This window comes from Coenobita brevimanus, chromosome 107 (genome assembly GCF_032717465.1).
Source record: "Coenobita brevimanus isolate Jiangsu-jjx chromosome 107, ASM3271746v2, whole genome shotgun sequence".
NCBI lineage: Eukaryota > Metazoa > Arthropoda > Malacostraca > Decapoda > Coenobitidae > Coenobita > Coenobita brevimanus.
The window spans coordinates 5588482-5612793 of NC_137060.1; the positions used below are offsets into that span (position 1 = coordinate 5588482).

Genomic DNA, 24312 nt, shown 5'->3' on the forward strand with positions numbered 1-24312 from the left:
AAGAGGAGAAGAAGAGATTTTTTTACAAAGTAATAGGATTGCTGGTATGAAAGTGATACATAAACAGGAGGGAATAAAAAGGAGGAAGGTAGCAGAACCATGTCATGACAAGAATATAAACAAGATGAATAAGTTGATGTACTCAAATGTGGATGGAATGGTAACTAAATTATTAGAGATGGAGGGTGAAAGACTGACAAAAAGAGTGTATGTAAGTGAGGTGGAGGGGGGAAGAGGGAGGGGGAGGCCGAGGATGAGGTGGAGGGATGGGGTGGAGAGGTTTATGAGAGAGGGGGGTGTGAGTTGGGAGCAGGGCATTGAAATGGCGGGGGACAGGACGATGTGGAGGCGATTTGTTTGTGGCCACCCCAAACGGGATTGAGGCGTCTGGCAATAGATAGATAGATAGATGATTATGTCAGACAAAATGAACCACATATACAGTAATATGCCTAACTGAAACAAAATTAACACCAAGGATATCAAATGACATACTAAACTTAGAGGAATATAATATATGGAACTTAAAAAAAGGAGGAGGAATTATAATATTAACTAAGAAAAATCTAAAAGTCAAAGAAATAGAACTAGATATACCCTCACAAGCAGAACTGATTGCAGCAGAGATTAATACATCTGAAGGGAAAGTAACTGTAGCCAATTTGTACATGCCACCCAGATCAAACACATGGGAAAGAGACGAATATGAGGGACCTGGCAGAGAGTACAATTCAGAGTTTAAGAGCATTACTACATAAAATAGAAGAGAAATCGGAAAGAATTATACACACTACAACACTTTACAGACCATACAGATCAAGGCCTTAAAAATAATCACAGGCTGCACAGCTACTACACCCACAGACCACCTACATCAAGAAACCAAAGTCCTCAGTCAAGGATCACCTAGATATGAGAGGCACCCAGTTTCTTGCTGCAGTCTCCACAAACCCACAACATTCACTATATTACATGGCAGCACATCCACCCACACCAAGGAACATCAAAACAACACCCAGCACACGATCTATCTATCTATCTATCTAATGCCAGATGCCTCAATCCCATTCGAGGTGGCCACAAACAAATCGCCTCCACGTCGCCCTGTCCCCCACCATTTCACTGCCCTGCTCCCAACTCATCCCCCCCCCTCATATACCTCTCCATCCCCATCCCTCCATCTCATCCTCAGCTTCCCCCTCCCTCTTTCCCCCTCCACTTCACTCACATACACTCTCGTCGTCAGTTTTTCACCCTCCATCCTCTCCACATGGCCAAACCACCTCAGTGTGTTCCTCATAACGCTTCCTATCACATCCACATCCACACCACAACGCTCCATTATATCCTCATCTGTCAGCCTGTCTCTCCATGTGACTCCACAGGCTCCTCTTAAATAACTCACTTCCACTGCTCTCACTCTTGACTTATGTCCTTTCAACAAGTCCAAGCTTCACTTCCATACGTTAGAGTCGGTATCATAATACTGTCATGTAGTAACTTTTTCACTTCCATGTTCACTTCCCTGTTTCTTATCACTGCTTTCAAGGAACCAGCAACCTTTCTTCCCTGCTGTACCCTTTCAAGCACTTCACCCTCCAAACCTCCATCCTTACTCATCACACTACCCAAGTCTATCTATCTATCTATTGCCAGACGCCTCAATCCCGTTTGGGGTGGCCACAAACAAATCACCTCCAAGTCGCCCTGTCCCTCGCCATCTCACTGCCCTGCTCCCAACTCACACCCCCCTCTCTCATATATCTCTCCATCCCATCCCTCCATCTCATCCTCGGCCTCCCCCTCCCTCTTCCCCCCTCGACCTCACTCACATACACTCTCTTCGTCAGTCTTTCACCCTCCATCCTCTCCACATGGCCAAACCACCTCAGTGTGTTCCTCATAACGTTTCCTATCACATCCACTTCCACACCACAACGCTCCTTTATATCCTCATTCGTCAGCCTGTCTCTCCATGTGACTCCACAGGCTCCTCTCAAATAACTCATTTCCACTGCTCTCACTCTTGACTTGTGTCCTTCCAACAACGACCAAGCTTCACTTCCATACGTTAGAGTTGGTATCACAATACTGTCATGTAGTAACTTTTTCACTTCCATGCTCACTTCCCTGTTTCTTATCACTGCTTTCAAAGAACCAGCAACCTTTCTTCCCTGCTGTACCCTTTCAAGCACTTCACCCTCCAAACCTCCATCCTTACTCATCACACTACCCAAGTACTTAAACGTACTCTATCTATCTACCTATCTATTGCTAGACGCCTCAATCCCGTTTGGGGTGGCCACAAACAAATCGCCTCCAAGTCGCCCTGTCCCCTGCCATTTCACTGCCCTGCTCCCAACTCACACCCCCCTCTCTCATATACCTCTCCACCCCATCCCTCCATCTCATCCTCGGCCTCCCCCTCCCTCTCTCCCCCTCCACCTCACTCATATACACTCTCTTCGTCAGTCTTTCACCCTCCATCCTCTCCACATGGCCAAACCACCTCAGTGTATTCCTCATAACGCTTCCTATCACATCCACATCCACACCACAACGTTCCTTTATATCCTCATTCGTCAGCCTGTCTCTCCACGCGACTCCACAGGCTCCTCTTAAATAACTCATTTCCACTGCTCTCACTCTTGACTTGTGTCCTTCCAACAATGTCCAAGCTTCACTTCCGTACGTTAGAGTTGGTATCACAATACTGTCATGTAGTAACTTTTTCACTTCCATGCTCACTTCCCTGTTTCTTATCACTGCTTTCAAGGAATCAGCAACCTTTCTTCCCTGCTGTACCCTTTCAAGCACTTCACCCTCCAAACCTCCATCCTTACTCATCACACTACCCAAATACTTAAACGTACTCACATTTTCCAATTCCTAACCATCCAACCTCGCTGTACATTCACTAACTTCACCTCTCTCAAAGACCATCACTTTACTCTTCCCTACATTCACCTTTAGGTTCCGTTTCTTACACACTCTCTCAAACTCATCCACCAAGCCTTGCAGCTCCCCTTCGTCTTCACTCAACAACACAGTATCATCTGCAAACAACAGTACAGGGAGTTTCCAAACACTATCCTCTCTCATCAGGGCTACTCCAACATCCACTACCCTACCTTGTATCTCTTTTATTACCCCATCCATGTACAGATTGAACAACCATGGAGACATGACACATCCCTGTTTCAAACCAACTTTCAAAGAGAAAAATTCACTTAGTTCACCATCCACACGCACTGCAGCCTTCGCACCATCGTACATACTCTTCACAGCATTCAACAACTTCCATCTACTCCATATATTCTTAACACTTTCCACAATCCTTGTCTATCAACCCGGTCATATGCTTTCTCCAAATCCATGAAAGCCGCATACAACTTCTTTCCCTTCTCTAGAAACTTTTCCACTAAAGATCTAAGAATGAATATCTGATCTACACAACCTCTTCCCTTCCTAAAGCCTCCCTGTTCTTCTCCAACTAATTTCTCTGTTCTTTCTCTAACTCTGTCAATAAGTATCCTACCATACACTTTTCCTATTATACTAAGAAGACAAATGCCCCTATGATTACCACACACTTCTTTTTCCCCTTTTCCTTTGTACAAGGGAATAATTATACCTGACTTCAAATCCTCCGGGACTCTACCTTCCTCCCAGGCCAATCTGCACATCTTCCACATCCATTCTACTACTATCTCTCCCCCATGCTTCAGCATTTCACCACAAACTCCATTAATTCCTGGGGCTTTCCCCGATTTAACTTTCTTCATTACTTCCACAACTTCTATCCTACTGATTTCTTCCTGTCTTCTCACCTCCCTCCTTCTCCCAGCCATTCCCCAGCCACTTATACTCGCATAACTTCCATCCTCTATGTTCAACAATTCCTTAAAGTGTTCTCTCCACCTGCTCACTTTTTCTCCCTTCTCCACTAGTAATCTACCATTTTTATCTTTCACTCCCCTGCTAACTTCACTTCCACCCTGTCTTACTCTTTTCACCTCTTTCCAGAACATTTTCTTACAGTCCCTCCACTTTACACTCAAATTCCTTCCAAATTCCTCATCCACTCTCTTCTCACTTTCTCTTACTAATCTTTTCACCTCTCTCTTTCTTTCTACATATAACTCTCTCTTCTGCCTCTCAACTTCTTCCACGCCCCTATTTCTCATCCATTCGTTGTATGCTTTCTTCTTTTGTGCCACAGCCTGTTTCACCTCTTCAGTCCACCACGCTGTTCCTAGCACCCCCCTCCGTCTTCTCTTCCTTCCACACACCACATCACATGCTGCACATATTTCTTCTGTAAATATCCTACACACACCTTCCACGTCTCCCATCTGCTCCAATTCATATTTGCCCAATCGTTCCTCCACTTCTCTCTTATACTCTGCCTTTTTCTCATCCTCTTGTAACCTTTCCACTCTCCTTGTAACTACTCCTTCCTCTTGTCTTTCCTTTCTTCTATTCCTCCATCTTACTTGAATTCTAATTCTGGCCACCACCAGTAGTGCTCAGAAAGTCCACCCCCCCAACTTCTATAAACTCTTGCATCCATTACACATCTTCGCATCCTTTCATCCACACACAAATAATCAATCATTGCCTTCCTTTCCTTCAGTTCACCACCCACCCTTCTCATCACTCGCCATGTATACCTGTGGATCATTTTATGCCTGAAGAGGGTATTGGCTATCACCAACCCCCTCCCAGCACAAATGTCCACTAATGCACTCCCATTCTCATCTCTCTCAGCAGGCACACCCCACTCACCAACTATTCCATCCACCTTCACATTCCCAACTTTACCATTCATATCACCAATCAAAAACACTCTCTCATTCCTTCCAAACTTTTCCATGCACACTTCTACATTTGTCCAGAACTCTTCTCTCACTCTTCTAGCACGATCTTGCGTTGGCGCATACAAACACACAACCGCCCACATTTGTATTCCAACTTTCAACTTTACCCACACAATCCTTGACCCAACTAATCCATACTGTCTTATGCTCTTCTTCCATCTTTTACTCACAACTATACTGTACATACTCCTTCCTTTGCCCTCTCATTCTCACCTACTCCTGCACATATACCCCATCCATACTCCCATTCTCTCACACTTTCTCCTCTCCATTTTGTTTCAGTTATTCCACATACATCCACTTTCACACCCTCAAGCACCTGGACAATCTCTCTCTCTTTCACCTCATCATTCGCTCCCCTTACATTCCACGTTCCGATAACCAAGTACAGGACTACCCAAGTACAGTACTTAAATGTACTCATTTTCCAATTCCTAACCATCTAGGCTCACTGTACATTCACTGACTTCACCTCTCTCAAAGACCATCACTTTACTCTTCCCTACATTCACCTTTAGATTCCATTTCTTAAACACTCTCCCAAACTCATCCACCAAGCCTTGCAGCTCCCCTTCGTCTTCACTCAACAACACAGTATCATCTGTAAACAACAGACAGGGAGTTTCCAAACTCTACCCTCTCTCACCAGGGCCACTCCAACATCCACTACCCTACCTTGTACCTCTTTTATTACCCCATCCATATACAGATTGAACTACCATGGAGACATGACACATCCCTGTTTCAACCCAACCTTCAAAGAGAAAAATTCACTCAGTTCACCATCCACACTCTCTGCAGCCTTAGCACCATCATACATACTCTTCACAGCATTCAACAACTTCCCATCTATTCCATATATTCTTAATACTTTCCACAATCCTTGTCTATCCACCCTGTCATATGCTTTCTCCAAATCAATGAAAGCCGCATACAACTTCTTTCCCTTCTCTAGAAATTTTTCCACTAAAGATCTAAGAATGAATATCTGATCTACACAACCTCATCCCTTCCTAAAGCCTCCCTGTTCTTCTCCAACGATACCATACACAAATACTGTCACCTCTCCCCCCTCGCCCACCTCAGACCAGCTTCCAGAAGCATAGTCACACTCATATCACTCGCTGCTCCATTCAGTCACTTAAAGACAACACACAGCTGCATGCATGGCCTCCTGACATCCACCCTTCTGAATCCTATCTCCCTCATGAGGACTGGGTCCACCTGGCCAGGCTAGGATGTGGGCACCGTCCAGCCCGCTTAAGCTACCAAAAGAGGCTGGATGACTCCGTCACTGATACCTGCCCAGGATGCAACACAGCACCCCATACTATTAAGCACATTATGGAAGACTGCACTGCACACAATCACCTATGCCAACAACACAACATACACTCTTTGAGAGCTCTGTGGGAAAGCCCAGTCTCGGCCATGGCCATCCTAAGGGCCTCGGGGCTGTTCGGCCAGACTGCCTAGGGAACTACTACTACTACTACTACTACTACTACTACCACTCCTTTATCCAAGTGACGGATGTCCAAAAATTCACTTTAATAAACTATTATTTAACCTATTCTGTGCCAGAGCCTTTGTCGGCTTTTTCGCCCCTAGTGCCGAGGGTTTGGGAGGCTGTGTGACCCCCGGTGTCGGCCATGTTCGATTCTCCCGCCCCCCCATGAACAGACCGGAAAAGTGGTTAAAATAAACCTTGTGATAGTAAAAGTGCTCACCTCTGCTGTTTTCCACTCAAAAACATGTGTTTTGGTCCAGCATACCCAGATTAGTATCAGATGGCTACTTTCACATACTGTCAGCGGCTGATGTGGATAGATAATCCATTTTGGTGTGGAGTGGGTGGATGCATGGAGTACTTGTATCATGGAAAGTAACCTGGTGTACGTAATATGGCCACAAGTGAAAGTATGATGATGGGAAGTTCGAGTTCCGTGTCAATTGTACGTAATTTCACCTTCACTTTTTATACATTATATGACCTCTACTACACTCCCGCTCTTGGGAGGGGAAGAGGAGTGTCCTTCTTCCCATTTTCTGTCATGCACTAAGGGCAGACTCAAACACTTTTGTGCAAACAAGCACAAAACTGTGTCCGTCTAAGCATGGACTCAGCATTTTGGGATACTAGGAGTTAATCCACATATATATGGACTCGGCATTTTGGGCCACCACAGGTTTGTCCGTACATATATGGACATGGCAAGGAGCAGGTTAATGCCCATGTTTACTTTATGAAAAAATATTCCCATTTATACAAATTCATCGTACGAAGTTCCATACATGACTGACCTTTCTAGCAGCAATAAAACTTGTGAACAATTCACTTTGTCAAAGGCGCAATCTAACCTCCCCACACCACATCACACTAACTCACTAAAAGCATCACACTATCACACACAGTCCTTCAACATCCTCAATTAATGATCTGTGGGAGTTATCAGTTGAAGTCATTGATTTCCTGCAGTCCACTAGGTTTATAGGACAAGCAACAATAACAATAACCAGAACAACATGGCACTTACCTATAGCATTCTGTGCCACGAGTGGGGCTCTGAGGTCTTGCAGTGGCTGTGTCAACTTTTCCAATGAAGATGCAACAAGGACAATGCCATCATAACCAATGGCTGACACTGAGGTCTCCGCCTTCACTTCACACGGGGTCCTGTAAGTGCATTATATTTTACAGATACATAGGCCTATAGAGAATGAAAGGGAGGCAGAGGAAAGATTTAGGAAGTGGAGGGATGGTATGGGGCACAAGAGCTTAAGAGTAAATGCAGATAAAATAAAAGTGATGGTATCTAGGGCTGTTGGCAGTACTGTCAAAGAAGAGGGAGTGTGGCTGTGTGTGACTGCCACAAGGGCATGGGAAGTAATTCCACCTCGTGCAGTGTCTGTGGTTTGTGGGTGCATAAGAGATGTAGTGGTATTAGAGGTAAACAGCGAGATAATGCTGACTTCATGTGTGGTGTGTAGGGTAGAATGGATGGAGACTGTCAGGCATGAAAAGAGTGAACTTGCTGGTGATTCTCTCAAGTGTGTGGAAGATTTATGTTATTTGGGAGACATGTTATGTGCTGCAGGTGAAGCTGGAGCTAGCTCTGTGGCTAGAGTGAGGAATGGTTGGAAGAAGTTCAGAGAGCTGTCACCTCTCCTGACACTAAGAGTGCTTTCCCTCCATACTATGGGATCATTGTATGCAGCATGTGTTAGGAGTGTAATGATGTATGGTAGTGAGATTTGGGCAGTAAACAAGGAAGAGGATATTCACAGGCTCAAAAATACAGAAATGACAGTCATTAGGTGGATGTGCAGTGCATCCTTGAGTGTGAGGCCTGAGGGAGCTAGGCTTACAATGGAAGAGTTGAAGGGTAGGATGGGACTGGAGTGTATTGGTGTTGTGATAAGGATGGGGTAGATTGAGATGTTTGGGCATATGGGGAGGATGGAGGATGATAATTGGGTGCAGAAAATGAGAAGTGTTAATGTTAGGGGTAGGGTTGCAAGAGGTAGACCGAAAAAGACCTGGGACGAGGTCACTGAGTGTGAGGTCAGGGATAAGGGACTAAATAGGGATGCTGCCAGAGATTGAGCAGCATGGACAGCCTCCATTAGGTGACCAAGAGCGATCCATGCAAGCATGCTGGAGCCTTCAAAAACGAATGAACAAACAAATAAACAGCTTAAATTAGTTATCATCCCTCATTTAATACAGAGCTAAAATTCATAACTTCATTTAGATTACTAACAGTGAATTATTTTCCCCTACCGAATACATATCTTTTGTGTTAAAAAAAAAAAAAAAAAAAAAAGTACAGTACAGTCACCATTTTCACGATATATACTCTTGCGAAATTTCGTTTTGTGATGGCAAGGGAATGTTTTTTTCCTAGGAGTCTCACAATTTTCCTACGAATTTCACGAGCCCCTGCATCTCCGCGGTCATTTGTTTTGAACCGACCATTGAGATGTTGGAAACAGACGAACGAGTCAATGACAACGAAGTTCAGGAACCTTTACCTGTCCCACCAGGTGAGCCAACATCTTACCAAATCACGGACTTGCTGGAAACCACTGCTCATTTGAAAGAGCAAATTGAGGAATGTGATGGGAGGACAGAGATCAGGGACACCTTTCTCCCGATGGTGGATGGACTTCTGGCTAGTTACAAGGACCTTTTCGACGCCAGAGTTCATGCATGTCATCAGACTCTGATAACATCATTCCTGTCCTGTATTCAACAAGTCCAGGCTTTGAAGACCATACACAGGCTGGTGAGGATGAAGATGCTGTGGACGAGGACATTGATGACACTGGAGCCTGATGAGCTCCCACTGGATTTTGAGGGCCTTGATGTTGAAGCATTGGGAAGTGGTGGTGTGGGAGACTCAACAGTGGTGGCGGGGAACAGTGACGGGGCAGGTGGTAACTAACCACTGCTCTCAGCCTCGGAACTCAACTTCAAGCCCCATCAAGCAGTTCAGCCTAAGTGTCAATGTTAGTAAATTCTTTTTTCAGTAATATATGTCTGATTAACTGTATGTAATTTATAGTAGCGGTATTGTGTCATTAATGGGTAGCTAAGGGAGACTGAGGTGGCTGACCCCGGTGTCAGGACAAATACTGTAACTCAAAGTCATAATGGCCACCCCTTACGGGATAGGTAAATAGATAGATGGAGAGACAGATAGAAGCAGGGAGTCAGATGATGAGAAGGTATTGTGTCTGCGAGAATCGAGCAATGCTAAACATGCTTACACACTCTTAATGCAAGGAATGCTTGATAGGCACACGACAGTGCCTAGTGGCCATACACACACATACACACATACTCACACACAGGCTGCTAGAACTTTCCATCCACGAGGAACACACGTGACACACCCCTGCTACACCAGAATTTAGGAAAGAGAGCTCAGACGGAGGTTAGCCATAGAACAGAGAGGTCAGAATGAGACAGGCCTTAGAAGAGACAGGTCACAGGGAGAAGGGCTTGGCAACTTGAAAGAGAGAGAGACAGAGAGAGAGAGACAGGGATATAGCTAGCGGGACTGGACTCTATATTCCGCTCTGTGTGAGAGACTTGTTAATATTTCCAAGACAAATAAAAATAGTCCCATACTATTCTTTACCTCTCCTGTCACTACATGACAAATGGGAAGCTACTCCAAGATATAAAAACCGCTCGTCCACAAGTCTAAAATATATATATATATAACTCAACCACAAAGGAACCACACAGTCTTTTATGACACAAAGTCATTTATGACATTTGGTAGCAGCGAACGTATACGAACCTCGTCTACGAATCAACATTGAATTCTTACAAAATATCAAGATTGAAAACAAAAAGAATACCTCTCACAACCAACAACTTACAACCAGCTCCTGACACTTCTCTCCAACCAGCCCCCTCCGTCTCCCCGATCATCATGCTGATGCAGAGGTCAAGAGATCACACGACGCCTTGCAAGTAGTTTAACAAAATATTGATACGATCTTGCAACTTCTACGACAAACCAGCGAATCTACGGACATCGTCATTTATGACACCGGAACCAATTACCACTTATAACGTGCAAAGTATATGCACGGATTTCGCAAGTTTAAGTTTCGCACCAAAATTGCGGTACCAATTAGGCACAAAAATAGTGACTGTACTGTATCAGATTGGCTTAAAACCACCTTGTTTATTACCTCTATAAACAGCAAATGTCAAATCAGATAATTGTTGGGAGAGGAAAAAAAAAAATTATACAGAAAGAGTCAGGATGCAATACTACTGTATGTACTATAACATGGCGCTAATGCTGAGCCAACACACAGTGGCAATATGCACCCTCGGAAGAGCAAAGCAGTTGCAAAGTTCATCTGGGAACCAAACATAATATTTCCCAGCACTTTGCTGTGACATAGACCTTAACCCGACCCCGGCGAGAAACTGTACTGTCTACCACGAGGAACTATTGTGTTCTATACTGTGTCAGTAGGATGGCCCCATAAAAGCACCTGCTTACTGTGTTTTTCAATGGGTTTACTCACCTTGACAGACTGGAGTTAAGCAACAACAACTACAATCCTGGTGCTATGAGATTAGATAATCAACTTAGGAAAGGCTACCTATTATGAGGGGCTTAAATAAGGTTGTACAGTATCTAATCCATTCCGAGTCTTTTACCTAAGCCGAACAAAATCATCAAGAAATGGCATATATAAAATGAACAAGACATCTCCAGGGTACAAAACTTAATGACATAAACAAATGTAAAAAAAAAAATGACATGTAATGAGGGCATTAAGAGTCATATTCCAAGTGGCTTTGGAGATTTCTTAACACCTCTTCCTTAATAATTTAGTCATAACATTACACTGTATGTCATTGCTGCAAACCATGCTGATAAAAACCAGATATAAATAAGACACATAAGAATGTTCAGGTGTAATGTGTAGAACAAATCACTATGGATGTGATGCTACAAAGTTGCCAATACCAACTATATTTCACTCATTTTAACTAGGCAGAGATTTTTGTCTTTTTGAAGCTTATTTCCTATGGCTCAGTGGCAGAATAAGACAATGCTATGGCCCAATATCATTTCATGGCACTACTTTATCACTAGCATCATATTCTGGTTTAGTGTACTGCTTTCATGTTCCAGAATAAATATTTTGTTGTAGCACAACATTTAAGATGGGGAGATGGCAATTTTTGTGCCTAGTTAAAGTGACCAGGGTACAGAACACAACCCTCAGTAGTAACAATATCAACAATACCAAGAGAGTAAATGACCTGTGGGCAGCCATCAGTGCAGGGTGGGTGTGAATGAGAGCACCAGATAACATGATACCTCCCTCACCACCATCACCACCACCACCACCACAGTTGCCATTTACTCATTAGGTTACACCAGCCATTCACCCCACCACACACTATCTTCACCACCACCACCAGAGTTGCCAGTTACTCATTAGGCTACATTTGCCATTAACTCCACAACACATCACCACCACCACCACCACCATCACAGCTACCCCTAACTCATTAGGCCACTTACTCCACCACACACTCATTCTTCCACACACTTTTCCATGCACTCACTCCTCCACACACCCATACTACAACAAACTCATTTTTCCACAAATTCACTTCACTACACACACACACACACACACACACACACACACACACACACACACACACACACACATTCCACCGCTCAATCTTCCCACATATTCACACCACCACACACTCACTTTCACATACTTATTCCACCACACACTCACACAACCACCCATTCACTCTTCCACACACTCAAACATTCTACCACCCACTCACATCACCACGTAATCTTCCACACACTCAAACCAACACACAATCACTCCTGCATATTCACACCAACACACACTCACTCCAACACATATTCACTTTACCACACACTCACACCACCACTCACTCACTCTTCCACACACTCATTCCACCACACATTCGTCTACCACACACTCACTCCACCACACACACCACCACTCTACCACACCAACACACACTCACACCTCCATGCACACTCACTCTACCACACATACACACCACCACACACTCACTCACTGCACCACACATTCGCTCTACCACACACTCACTCCACCACACACACCACCACTCTACCACACACACACACACACACACACACACACACTCACTCTACCACACATACACACCACCACACACTCACTCTTCAACACACTCACCACCACTCACTCACTCTTTCACACACACACACGATACCACATACTTTTCTACACACGCACTTCACAACAAACTCACTCTTCTACATACATCAATTTAGAATTCACATACAGTATTCTGTGAACTACTAAATGTACATACAGTGCAGTACCATATCATATTCAGAACATAGTACAGCATGAACAAGAACAATAAGCCACAGGCATCTACAACAACTAATCTATAGTTCTCTCATCTTAACTTGGCCCAGGTTTTTGTTCTTTTATGGCTTATTTAATATATCTCAGTGACAGAAAAAGACAAAACAGTATCATGGCTTGACATTCTTTTCATAGCACTTCATCAAGATCAGTACCATATTCTAGTGTTAATCACTTGTTACGGGTCAGCATGCGAGACGGAGAGATGGCAATTTTAGGCCAAGTTAAGGTAAAAGGACTAAAGACCATTTGATTCATTATCAATTAATATCTCTAAAGTTAGCAGTGAGAAGAAAACTTCTTACCATAATAAATTATGTTAGGTTAAAAATGTGTAGTGAAGACAGATGAGACTGCGTAGTGTAACAAAACTACTGAGTGTAACCTCAAAAATTTGTATTCAAAAGGCTCCTATACATCTAAAGTTCATCATCATCATCATCATCATCATCAACATCATTACCTCATCCTGTGTTGCCCTATGAGGTGCATAGCAGCCTAGGGCTAGGCAAGTTGGTCCCGACATTTAAGATGAGGGTGACTAACCTAACCCATACTTGTGTAGCATTATGTGAGCAATAAACCCCAACCACTCCTTGAATATAAACCAACACAGACTCAATCCGGTCGGAGCGCCTTAATTACCCATTAACCCCTTAAGTCCTAATCACATCAATTGATGCGATTTGAGTTTTATGTCAAAATGCCTAATCGCATCAATTGAACGCAGCCTGTAAAAAACTGCAGAGCACTTGCTCCACCCCAATTATGAAGTACATGGCTTCAGGCCAATGAGAACTCACCCCTGATGTGGCGTGAGGGGGGATCGGACCAACCCGGGCAGTGGGGGGAGCACCTCTTTCTCAGTTGCCTACATGCCACCTTCTATTCCACTCCTGCACGCCCTCCTTGCCCTCCATCACTCTCCCACCCCTGCAGACAATTGCATCTCTCCTCCCACAACAACCTGTGTCCCTTCCCACCCTCTCTTGCCCCTCCTCCCTCCCTGCTAGCCTCATCCCCCCCCCAAACCTCACCCCATCTCTCCCTCCTTGTCCCTGACTACCCTTCCAACCCCCAACAGGCCCCCAAGTGTCAGGCCTGATGTACGCTCCTGTTTCATATTACTGTATTTCTACTTCATCCCAAACTTTTACACCTCACTCTGTTCATTTCTCACTTCGTACCTACCAGTTTCTGTATGTACGTAGTTGGAGAATGCTGTATGTTGTACCACATACGACGCATCTTAATATTTTTTTTTTTTTCATTCTCCCTACCTGCCCGGATTAGCACCTCTGAGTAGTGTCCATCTGTGTTAGTTTTCAAAAGACTATGAGGCCTTGTAGGGCTACCCCCTGCTCCTGCTTCACCTCCCCACACATACAAACACACCTGTTTTCATGGCTGGTGTGATAAATTCCAATGAAATGGAGAGTTTCCACAAGAGAATTTGGTTGCTGATGAAACTGTAATGATAAGTGTAATGAAGTGTAATGATAATGTGATAATTGTAATGATGTGATAAATGTGTAACGAGAAGTTGGGCCAGTAAAAAGATAAATTGGAAACAAATTATTGCTTTTTTTTTTTCTTTCTTATGCATGCATTTATAGCATTATTCAACTTTATTTTGATGTCCTTGATGGTTATAAACATGTATATATGTCTGTGTTAGTTTTTGAATGACTATGTGGCCTTGTACGGCTACTCCCCACACATGTTATATCTCCCCACACCTACATACGCACCTGATTTTATGGCTGGTACGACAATTCCCATTGAGTGAAGAGAGAACCTGTACTTTTTACACAGGAAAAATCATCAGAGAAATTACCAATATGCCGGGAATCGAACCCGGGACTCTCAGGTGAGAGCCAGGCAGCATACCACTACACCACGACCAGGTAAAAGTTAACTCACGTTGTCACAATCTTGTAACCAACGTCCCTCTGCCCCCACTGTGGGCATCAAGAGGATGAGTTAACCCCCTGGCACTCGGGCATGTAGATGCTTTTAATCTATCCCAAACACTTACGGCAAGTCAGAATGAAGAGAGAACCTGTACTTTTTACACAGGAAAAATCATCAGAGAAATTACCAATATGCCGGGAATCGAACCCGGGACTCTCAGGTGAGAGCCAGGCAGCATACCACTACACCACGACCTCTTGATGCCCACAGTGGGGGCGGAGGGACGTTGGTTACAAGATTGTGACAACGTGAGTTAACTTTTACCTGGTCGTGGTGTAGTGGTATGCTGCCTGGCTCTCACCTGAGAGTCCCGGGTTCGATTCCCGGCATATTGGTAATTTCTCTGATGATTTTTCCTGTGTAAAAAGTACAGGTTCTCTCTTCATTCTGACTTGCCGTAAGTGTTTGGGATAGATTAAAAGCATCTACTTGCCCGAGTGCCAGGGGGTTAACTCATCCTCTTGATGCCCACAGTGGGGGCGGAGGGACGTTGGTTACAAGATTGTGACAACGTGTTAACTTTTACCTGGTCGTGGTGTAGTGGTATGCTGCCTGGCTCTCACCTGAGAGTCCCGGGTTCGATTCCCGGCATATTGGTAATTTCTCTGATAATTCCCATTGAAATGGAGGATTTCCACAAGAGAATTTGGTTGTTGCCAAAATTTTTCTCCCCAAGTACCACCAAGGCCTTGTAGGCCTACTCCCCACATTAGTTACCTCCTCACACCTACATATACACCTGTTTTCATGGTACATGTTACAGAACACAATGAAGTGCTTTCTTTTCATGCGAAAAGCTGGTTATTTCCAATCCTCGTACCTATAGGCCTACTCTCCACAGTCTACTTTATCTCCCCACAGTCTAGTAATCTCCCCACACCTACATACACCTGTTTTCATGGTTGGTGTGACAAAACACTTTGAAATTACCTGTTTCGATGAGAAAGTTAGGTAGTTATCAAAATTTTCATGTTTTCAATTGTTTTCAAGGGGTAACTATCATAAACTTTTTTTTCAACTTTGACGCACAATTGTGCAGTAACCATTAGGCCTATGGGGGTAGGGAGTGCGTTGTCAGGTGTGTAAATTCTTCCTCTTTAACCAGAATAGTCAATTTGCACTTGGTGAAAGTCGCCAAAACACCCCTGAATTGCAGTTGTGGGAGGTACCCTGCCAGAAACAATTGCGGTCTATAGAGGTTAAACCACCAGACACCATAGTTTGGTTATATGGTTACCACCCAGTGTAGTAAATGGTTTCCTGGTGTACAGGAAACCATTTGGTTTGTCATTCAGTGTACAGTCTGAATCGGTAAAGAGGCGGCCTGCAGTCCTAATGGACCCAGGATCGAATCCCGGCTGGGGCAGGGAACAGTTTAAGGATTTGAATTTCCTAAAAGCGGACTTTCCTGATCTACCAGATGACCCGCCGACATGTCATAAAAGTACCCCCGCTAATACCAATACACCAGTCCTGCATGAGACAGCCCTAGCATGTATTCAATATGGACGGTGGGTGTTAGCGTCGAAGTGGCGACATGTGGAGATGTAGGAGGAATACTGGGCCTTGGGATAGGTGACCGTCCCCAAGAAATAGGCCCTGAGCCTTTGCCCAGAGTCGGACACGTAAAAAAAAAAAAAAAAAAAAAAAAAAAAAAAAGTCATCCGTAGACAGAAGGGAGAGGAAAGAAAGAAGGAAGGAAGAGAGTAAAGGGCACCCACTCAAGAGCAGCGCTACATTGAGCGAATGGTAAGCACCCCCAGCTACCACTATGTAAATAATATTTGAAACTACTTTTATTTTACCTTCCAAAATTAACTTCCTCATCTGACATGCCGATGATTGTAACTACAGTATTCTAAAATACATGATCAAACACGGACAGAATGGTTAATTCTACTGTGAGGAAAGGATACTGCAGCAGGTAGTCTGCCCGGCCAAAAGTATATCTAGGCTGAGATACGACAAAGTCAGCTCAGTTCAGTCATACAAAACAAACCAACTGTAATAAAAAAAAAAAATAAAAAAAAAGTCTGAAGGGGTTGCATTTCCCCTGATTAAACATGATTCACTGGTAGCCAAGGATATGATGAAGGAATGGGGTGGAGATATATGAGAGCGGGTGTGAGCTGGAAAGAGCCTAATGGCTAAGGACAGGGTGACATGGAGGTGATTTATTTGTGGCCACTCCTTAGGTAATTAAGATGTCTGGGTTTAGATAGAAAGATAAAACCTCACTTTTACCTTGCAAGTGAGACCACCAACTAAATCATGATAAGAAGATAATATTCACAGTGTTGATTAGAAACAAGTTCAAGGGCAGAACAAAATGACTAATTCTACATGAGAGAGAGAGAGAGAGAGAGAGAGAATGCTAATCATACATACAAAGGTTTATTTTCACCTGATAATATTTAGTAATTATATACATACATAAAAATGATGCCCTGCTTTCCTCTACAAAACCTCCATATTGGGGTTGGCCATGGTACAGCTGATATTTTCTATGGGTTAGAGGCTAAACTAGGTGCCAAAATCCTCTAGTTACTTCCCAGTAGTTGCAGATAACTGTCAGGGAAAAAAACACTGAGATGTGCAATACTATTGGTAACACTGTGGGAGTCTTAGCTTGCACTGACTCTATGTACTTGTGACTGAATGTTTCCTGCTTCTGATTGATGATTGTGTGGCTTGTTACCAAGCTTGTAGTCACATTTTACTTTCATGATGGTACCTTCCTGGTTACTAACTCTAATACCATGGTATATGCTGTTTCATTGTCCTAAAGTACAGTAACTATAATCAATCTCCATCTGAGAGAAATGGTCCACTCCCATACCCCGATTACTGCATTGTGCCTAGTGATGGGTGGTGGCGACCATCATCCACACAAAAGGTAGTGTTGCCTGCTTCTTCCAAAAATGACTCTACACTGAGTGATAAGTTTCATGGTTTCTCTGGGTTACACTGAGTGGTAACCACAAAACCAATAATGGGGGTGATGTGGAGCCTACTATGGAGTCCCAATTAACTGCGTGGAGTGATGCAAATGCAGCATCCATCCTGGAACTAAACCTCCATAGACTTCCCTGGGGATGGCAAGGTGCTGTTCATTATAAGGGAATGTCAGTTCACTGCATGGGATGGACCTGTCGGGGTGATTGCTTGCCTGCAATTGATGGGTTTATCTGGCTACACAGACCAGAATTACTCTACTACTACTACTATGTTGCAGCTGCATAAAATTCAACATGCCTTCATTAAGAGGTATGAATGGGTCTCTTTGGTCATTGGTCAAATTCACCTAGCAATCTGACTATACAAGACCATCAACTGAGCTCAAAATGGTTATGGAACTTTTTCCAAAGAAAACAAACCAACTATACCAACACAATCACAAGGTTATCACACTACGTCAGTGTGACAAGCTCCATCTCCTCCTCTGATAAATTATCTGATAGTCAAGTACAGTACTTACATGTGTACTGGGATGATCAATGACACAATAACACCAGATGCTGTGAAACCTTTGAAGTCTAAAATTCATACCTCTTGTGACATGTGAGGTGTATGGTATGTAGGAGGACTGCTGGGCCTTGATAGCAGGCTGTGAAGCCTATGCCCAGAGTAAAAAAAAAAAAAAAAAAAAAAAAAAAAAAAAAACTACTTTATATAATTCACAATTTCATCCCACAGTACAACACATATCTTCATCTCTACTGTTTAATTCAGCAGTTACTATGAATCTTGTCAAAACTTCTGTACTACCGTACTTCAGTATGATGCGACAACAATATGGGGAGCTTCATGATGTAACTGAATGTCAAACTCAACTAACCAAGGAAATAGAGATTTGATTTTTTTTTTAACATATGGCATTTGGAGTTCTTCCATGGAGCAGCACCATAAATACAATATGAAGCACTCCATGGAGGAACTCAGAAGGTGTCATGTATCCAAAATTCTGGATTGTATCCTCTTATCTTAGGACTGATTTTGGCACATCTGGGGTTACTCCACAAAGTCCTTGAGCTTGAGGACTGTTTCCCAAGCTAAAGAGAATCATCCTGCAATAGCCATACAAAAATATAAAATGCCATCCTCCGGTGCAAGAGGTTAACTTATGTACTCTGTAAGGCAGTAGCTTCATGGATAATAATGATCCGGTACCACTGGTTTGTGCAGTAAGTCTGTTTTTATCTGAGAGAACTTGACACCTCTCAACTTGAATACTAACTCACGGTTGCATAAACTTCATTTAGCTTTAGTAATAAGGCAGGGATGAGTCTCTTTGGTTGACAATCAAATCAAACCCCCAATCTGACTACACTTGACCATCAACCATGTTGAAAGAGGTTACAGATCTTTGTCAGGGTAGATATGTTGTTGCTATTATTCTTACTTAACCCTGGTGTATCTGGTCAAGCAGATCTGTTGACCACAGGTAGGCAACAGCTTCTGTGGGGCCATCCTACATATACATTACAGTACATACATTGTGCAGGGATTTGGTACCCCTTTATGGTGGGCAGTACTTGATCAAGGTTGGACCAGGGCCCTTTTCACAGTGAGTTAAAGGGAAATATGAGGAGGTTTGGCTCTTGGGTGGATGCCACAGCTGCTCCATCAAAGGTGCACAGCTTTACCACTTGTAGGTTCCTTGTCAGCACCTGCCAGGTAAGAATAAATGTGCTATAATGCTGCCATTGTATGATGAACATCTTTTTCTTCTCTGGCTATATTATGATTACTTTATTTCTAAGGGCCCCTGGTGATTTCGTTAACTCCTTCTCATGATGATGCTTTTGTATTTTCTGTGCCCTTGGCTAATGATCACACGTTATGCAATGCACGACTATCTTATTATTCAGCAACATGCTTTCACTCTCCTCCCTTCCTCAATCTCTCCTATCATCCTTACCTCTCTCTATTCTGTACCGTACATACACACACACAAGCATGCATGCATGCACGCACTTGCACACATACACACACTAGGTCTTTTTTTCTCAGACTTGATTGGCTTTGTCTTGAATGTCATGAAGTACATTTATTCCACAGCCATCCCCTACCCTTGTCTCCTCTCCCGCAATCTGCCTGCATATTCACCCAATATTCTCACCAGGAGGCTTTCAAGCACCTCTTTCAAAGTGATGTAAGCATTTCTGTCACAGTCATCCCCTCCCCTCCCTTCCCTCACTCTTCCTGCATATTCACTCAATATTCTCACTAAGAGGCTTTCAAGCACCTCTTGCAAAGTGAGGTATTTCTGTCACAGCTATCCCCTGTTCAAGCATTACCAGGAAGAGGCAAGACATGACTGATAATGATGATGATGACGATGATGACTATGATGACAGTTTTACAAAGATTACATAGCTCCAAGTGAATATTTATGTTCCATATAGTGTACCAAAATGAACTGGTTATGAGGAACAAGAAAATCTCAATGCCAAAGAGAATAAAATACCGTATGACCTCTACTCTACTATTCCCACACCCACACTCCACTCCAACCACCCAAATAATTAGCACTGATGTGAAGTGTACACATGGTGGTGCAGTGTGCCCTAGGTGGGGTGAAGCAGCTGCAGTGTCCACGAAGGAGTCAAACTTCTTCCCTTTACTTACTAAACACATACGACATACCCACACCCCACACACCACAAATACACATAGCTTCCTATGAATATGACATAACACTTACATGTACACACCAAAATGCAAACACAGCCGCAAACATCCTCCAACCTTACCTCAACACACTACACGAATAGTTCACCACAAACAGACTCAAAATAGCTCCAGCCAACTCTACAGTCACCCTTCTCAGAAACTGGACAGCAGAACATAGTCACATTCCACACATCACCATAAACAACACTCCCCTACCACACACACACACACACACACACACACACACACACACACACACACACACACACACAAAATCCTTGGTGTAATATACAATACATCAAAGACATTTAAACAATACATCACAAACATCCATCCATCCAATCCTACATTGCCCCATGAAGAGCGCAGTAGCCCGGGGCTAGGCAGTTGGTCCCGACATTTAAGATGAAAGTGACCAGCCTCACTCATCCCTGAGTGGTATTACATGAGCAATCAACCCCAAACACCCCTTGGATATAAACCTTCACCGGCTCAATCCGACTGGAGCACAATAATTACCCACTAAAACCACCAGGCACCAAAATCTGGTTACATGGTTACCACCCAGCGTAGTAAATGCTTTCCTGGTGTACAGGAAACCAATTGGCTTGTCACTCAGTGTAGAGTCACCCAGAGGCTGAAGGAAGAGGAAAGAATGAAGGAATGAAAGACAGATGAGGGAGTGTAAAGTCACCCATAGGCAGAAGGACAAGGAAAGAATGAAGGAAAGAAAGACAGACGAGAATGGAAGGAAAGAAGGATGGAGAGGAAAGGGCAGACACTACATCGAGTGAGTGGATGGTGAGCGCCACCACCTACATCGAGTGAGTGGATGGTGAGCGCCACCACCTACCACAAATACATTAAAAATAAATCAACACCAGGATTCAATGCCTTAAGGTCACTTGCTCATACAACATTCAGACACAAAAAAGAAACCACCACCACAGTATTCATACAGCAAGCCCTGTTTGGGCTTCTAACCTCACTGAAACATACTACAACACCCTACAGATCATACAGAACAAGGCCCTAAAAATAATCACAGGCTGCACAGCTACCTCACCTACATACCAGCTGCACCAAGAAACCAAAGTCCTCAAAGTCGAGGATCATCTAGATATGAAGGGCACATAAATTCTTGCTGCAGCCTTCACAAACCCACACCATCCACTACACTACATGGCACCACATTCACACACAGCAAGGAACATCAAAACAACTCCCAGCACATGATATCATAAGCAAATACTGTACTGTCATCTCTCCCCCCCTCACCTGCCTCAAACCAGCTTCCAAAAGTGTAACCATTCTCAAATCACTTGCCGTTCCATTCAGTCACTCAAAGACAACACACAGCTGCATGCACGGCCTCCTGATATCCACCCTTCTGAATCCTACCTCCCTCAGGCTGAGATGTGGGCATCATCCAGCCCTCTTGAGTCATCAGATGAGGCTGGATGACTGCATCGCCAATGCCTGTCCACAATGCAACACAGCACAGGGGACAGGGTACTCTGCCGTTCCATTCAGTCACTCAAAGACAACACACAGCTGCAAGCACGGCCTCCTGATATCCACCCTTCTGAATCCTACCTCCCTCAGGCTGAGATGTGGGCATCATCCAGCCCTCTTGAGTTATCAGAAGAGGCTGGATGACTGCATCACCGATGCCTGTCCAGAATGCAACACAGCACAGGGGACTGGGTACTCTGCCACCAGAGGGCAGGTTAATGGCACATGTCCACCCCTCCAACTCCCCCTCCTTACACCCACAAAACCACCGATTTGTTAGGCAGATGGATCGGAGATCTGAAGCTTTGCTCTCTCTCACGTGTTACTGCAAGTAATATTAGTGTAACTTATTCTACTGTTTGGTGTATTATTACCCATATACATCCACCTTCAGTTCAGTGAGAAGTAATTATATTGAAGCATTAGCAGATTTCAATAGAATGACCCCGCTGTATAGATTTTTTTTCCAAATACTTATTCGTCTTCTAAACAATATTCTAAAACCTAAGTAACAGTAACAAGTTATATGAGTACAAGCCCTAAAAGCCCCACTCCTGACTTGTCATGTGAAGAGCCACATATCCACCCATCCACTCATCTACTCACTCAGCCCATCCAACACTCATCCTTCCCAGCCACCTGTGTGACCCACCAACCACACCAATCTCGGCCATTCACCCTGCCCACTCACGAATGCCAACCACCAAGCTCATCTAACAATGCCACTCAAAACATCTACCCACTCACCTACCCACCCTGAACACACCCAACCCATCAACCAAACCACCCATGCAGCGCACCCTGTCCACACACTTTTCTCAGCCACCCTGGCGACCCATCTTAATTACCTCACACCCTGGTGATACACACATTCCAATGACCCATCTTGCCCACCAACCACGGTCACCCACCGGCCACCCATGAATGTCACCCACCCTGCTCACCCAATAATGTCATTTATCACATCAACCCATCCAGCCCTCCCACCGTACCCACCCATCTCTCCCTGAATTCAGTGTAACTGCAGTGATTTCCTGTTTAAAGATGTGAGTAGGAAATGTTACATCTTTTTCCAGTAACTTTCCTCACACTATGCATGTAACATACATAATGGAGCATATGGCTTACCAGTCTCTTACAAGATATCACAAGGCTGCATTAGTATGGTGCTAGGATGCCTAGTATATTTAATATACATAAAGTTATGTTAGTTTTCTCCAATTCGTAAGCTGTGTATGAGAAAAATATTAAAGAAAGCGTCACACACGTTACTCCTGAAACACTTCCACTTCAAGGATGAGCCACAGTCTGACCACAAACTATATGTACTGACAATTAAAACTTATATGGATGCTATTTCTATAAAAGCCAATGACAGCATTCCAAACAAATACCTACCAGTAAAGTACTTGGGTCAATGATGATAAGAAAACCACTGATTTCAGCATGAATTTTTCTCCATTGGCATGGTATGACATTCTTTAATGCCTCGATCTCAGCAGGCAGCTTATAAACTTCGCCTGTCCAGATTCATAAAATTCAACGTTTGAGCTTTAAAATTATATATATATATATATATATATATATATATATATATATATATATATACAGTATATATTTATACACAGTAAAAGTCCAATTCTTCGGCATCCAATTCCCCGGCAAATCTGACATTTCGGAAGTTTTGAGAAATAGTCCCATTTACGAAAATCTCTGATCGTTCGGAAGATTTTCCGATTTTTTCATCAGTCTTGAAATTCTCCATGAGTCCTTAGAGCCTGTTGCAGGACCTTCTACTGCTGGGAACTTCTTCCAGCAGTAGCAGACTCCAATCAACCCCTTCTATTGTACATACTGTATGTAAATAAGGAACCTACTATAAGTTTAGGTAAGTGCATGTGAACTTGTAGGCCTACTGTACCATTACATTTATATACAGTATGTTCACTAATTTCTTTATTTTTCATATTCATGTATAGTACTGTATTCATTACAGTATTCTACAGTATCAAACAGTATACAGTACTCTCTCCAAACACATTTGTAATGATATGAGTAGTGATGATAGTGTTCACCAAAACATATACGGTACTGAGTGGGTAGGGTTTTTGATAATTCGGCAATTTTGATTTTTCGGCACTTGCCTGGTCCCATAGATGCCGAAAAATCGGACTTCTACTGTATATATATATATATATATATAGTGGAATATCAAATTTCGACAATTTAGAATTTGATTAATCAAATTTCGATGCATTTTGGTGTGGACTGCCTACCTTACTTTTCGATGCAAAGTCGCGTATTTCGATGC

The 24312-nt window shown here is 43.4% G+C and overlaps 1 protein-coding gene across 1 annotated transcript in view; it reads right to left on the reverse strand.

Moving 5' to 3' along the window:
* The window catches only part of Dip-B (Dipeptidase B), a 103393-nt gene that overhangs the window by 65537 nt on the left and 13544 nt on the right, over window positions 1-24312 (reverse strand). The window contains exon 2 of the mRNA XM_080285536.1: window positions 7418-7557. Coding sequence (XP_080141662.1) covers window positions 7418-7557 — 140 coding nt within the window. The remainder of the gene's footprint in view (window positions 1-7417; window positions 7558-24312) is intronic.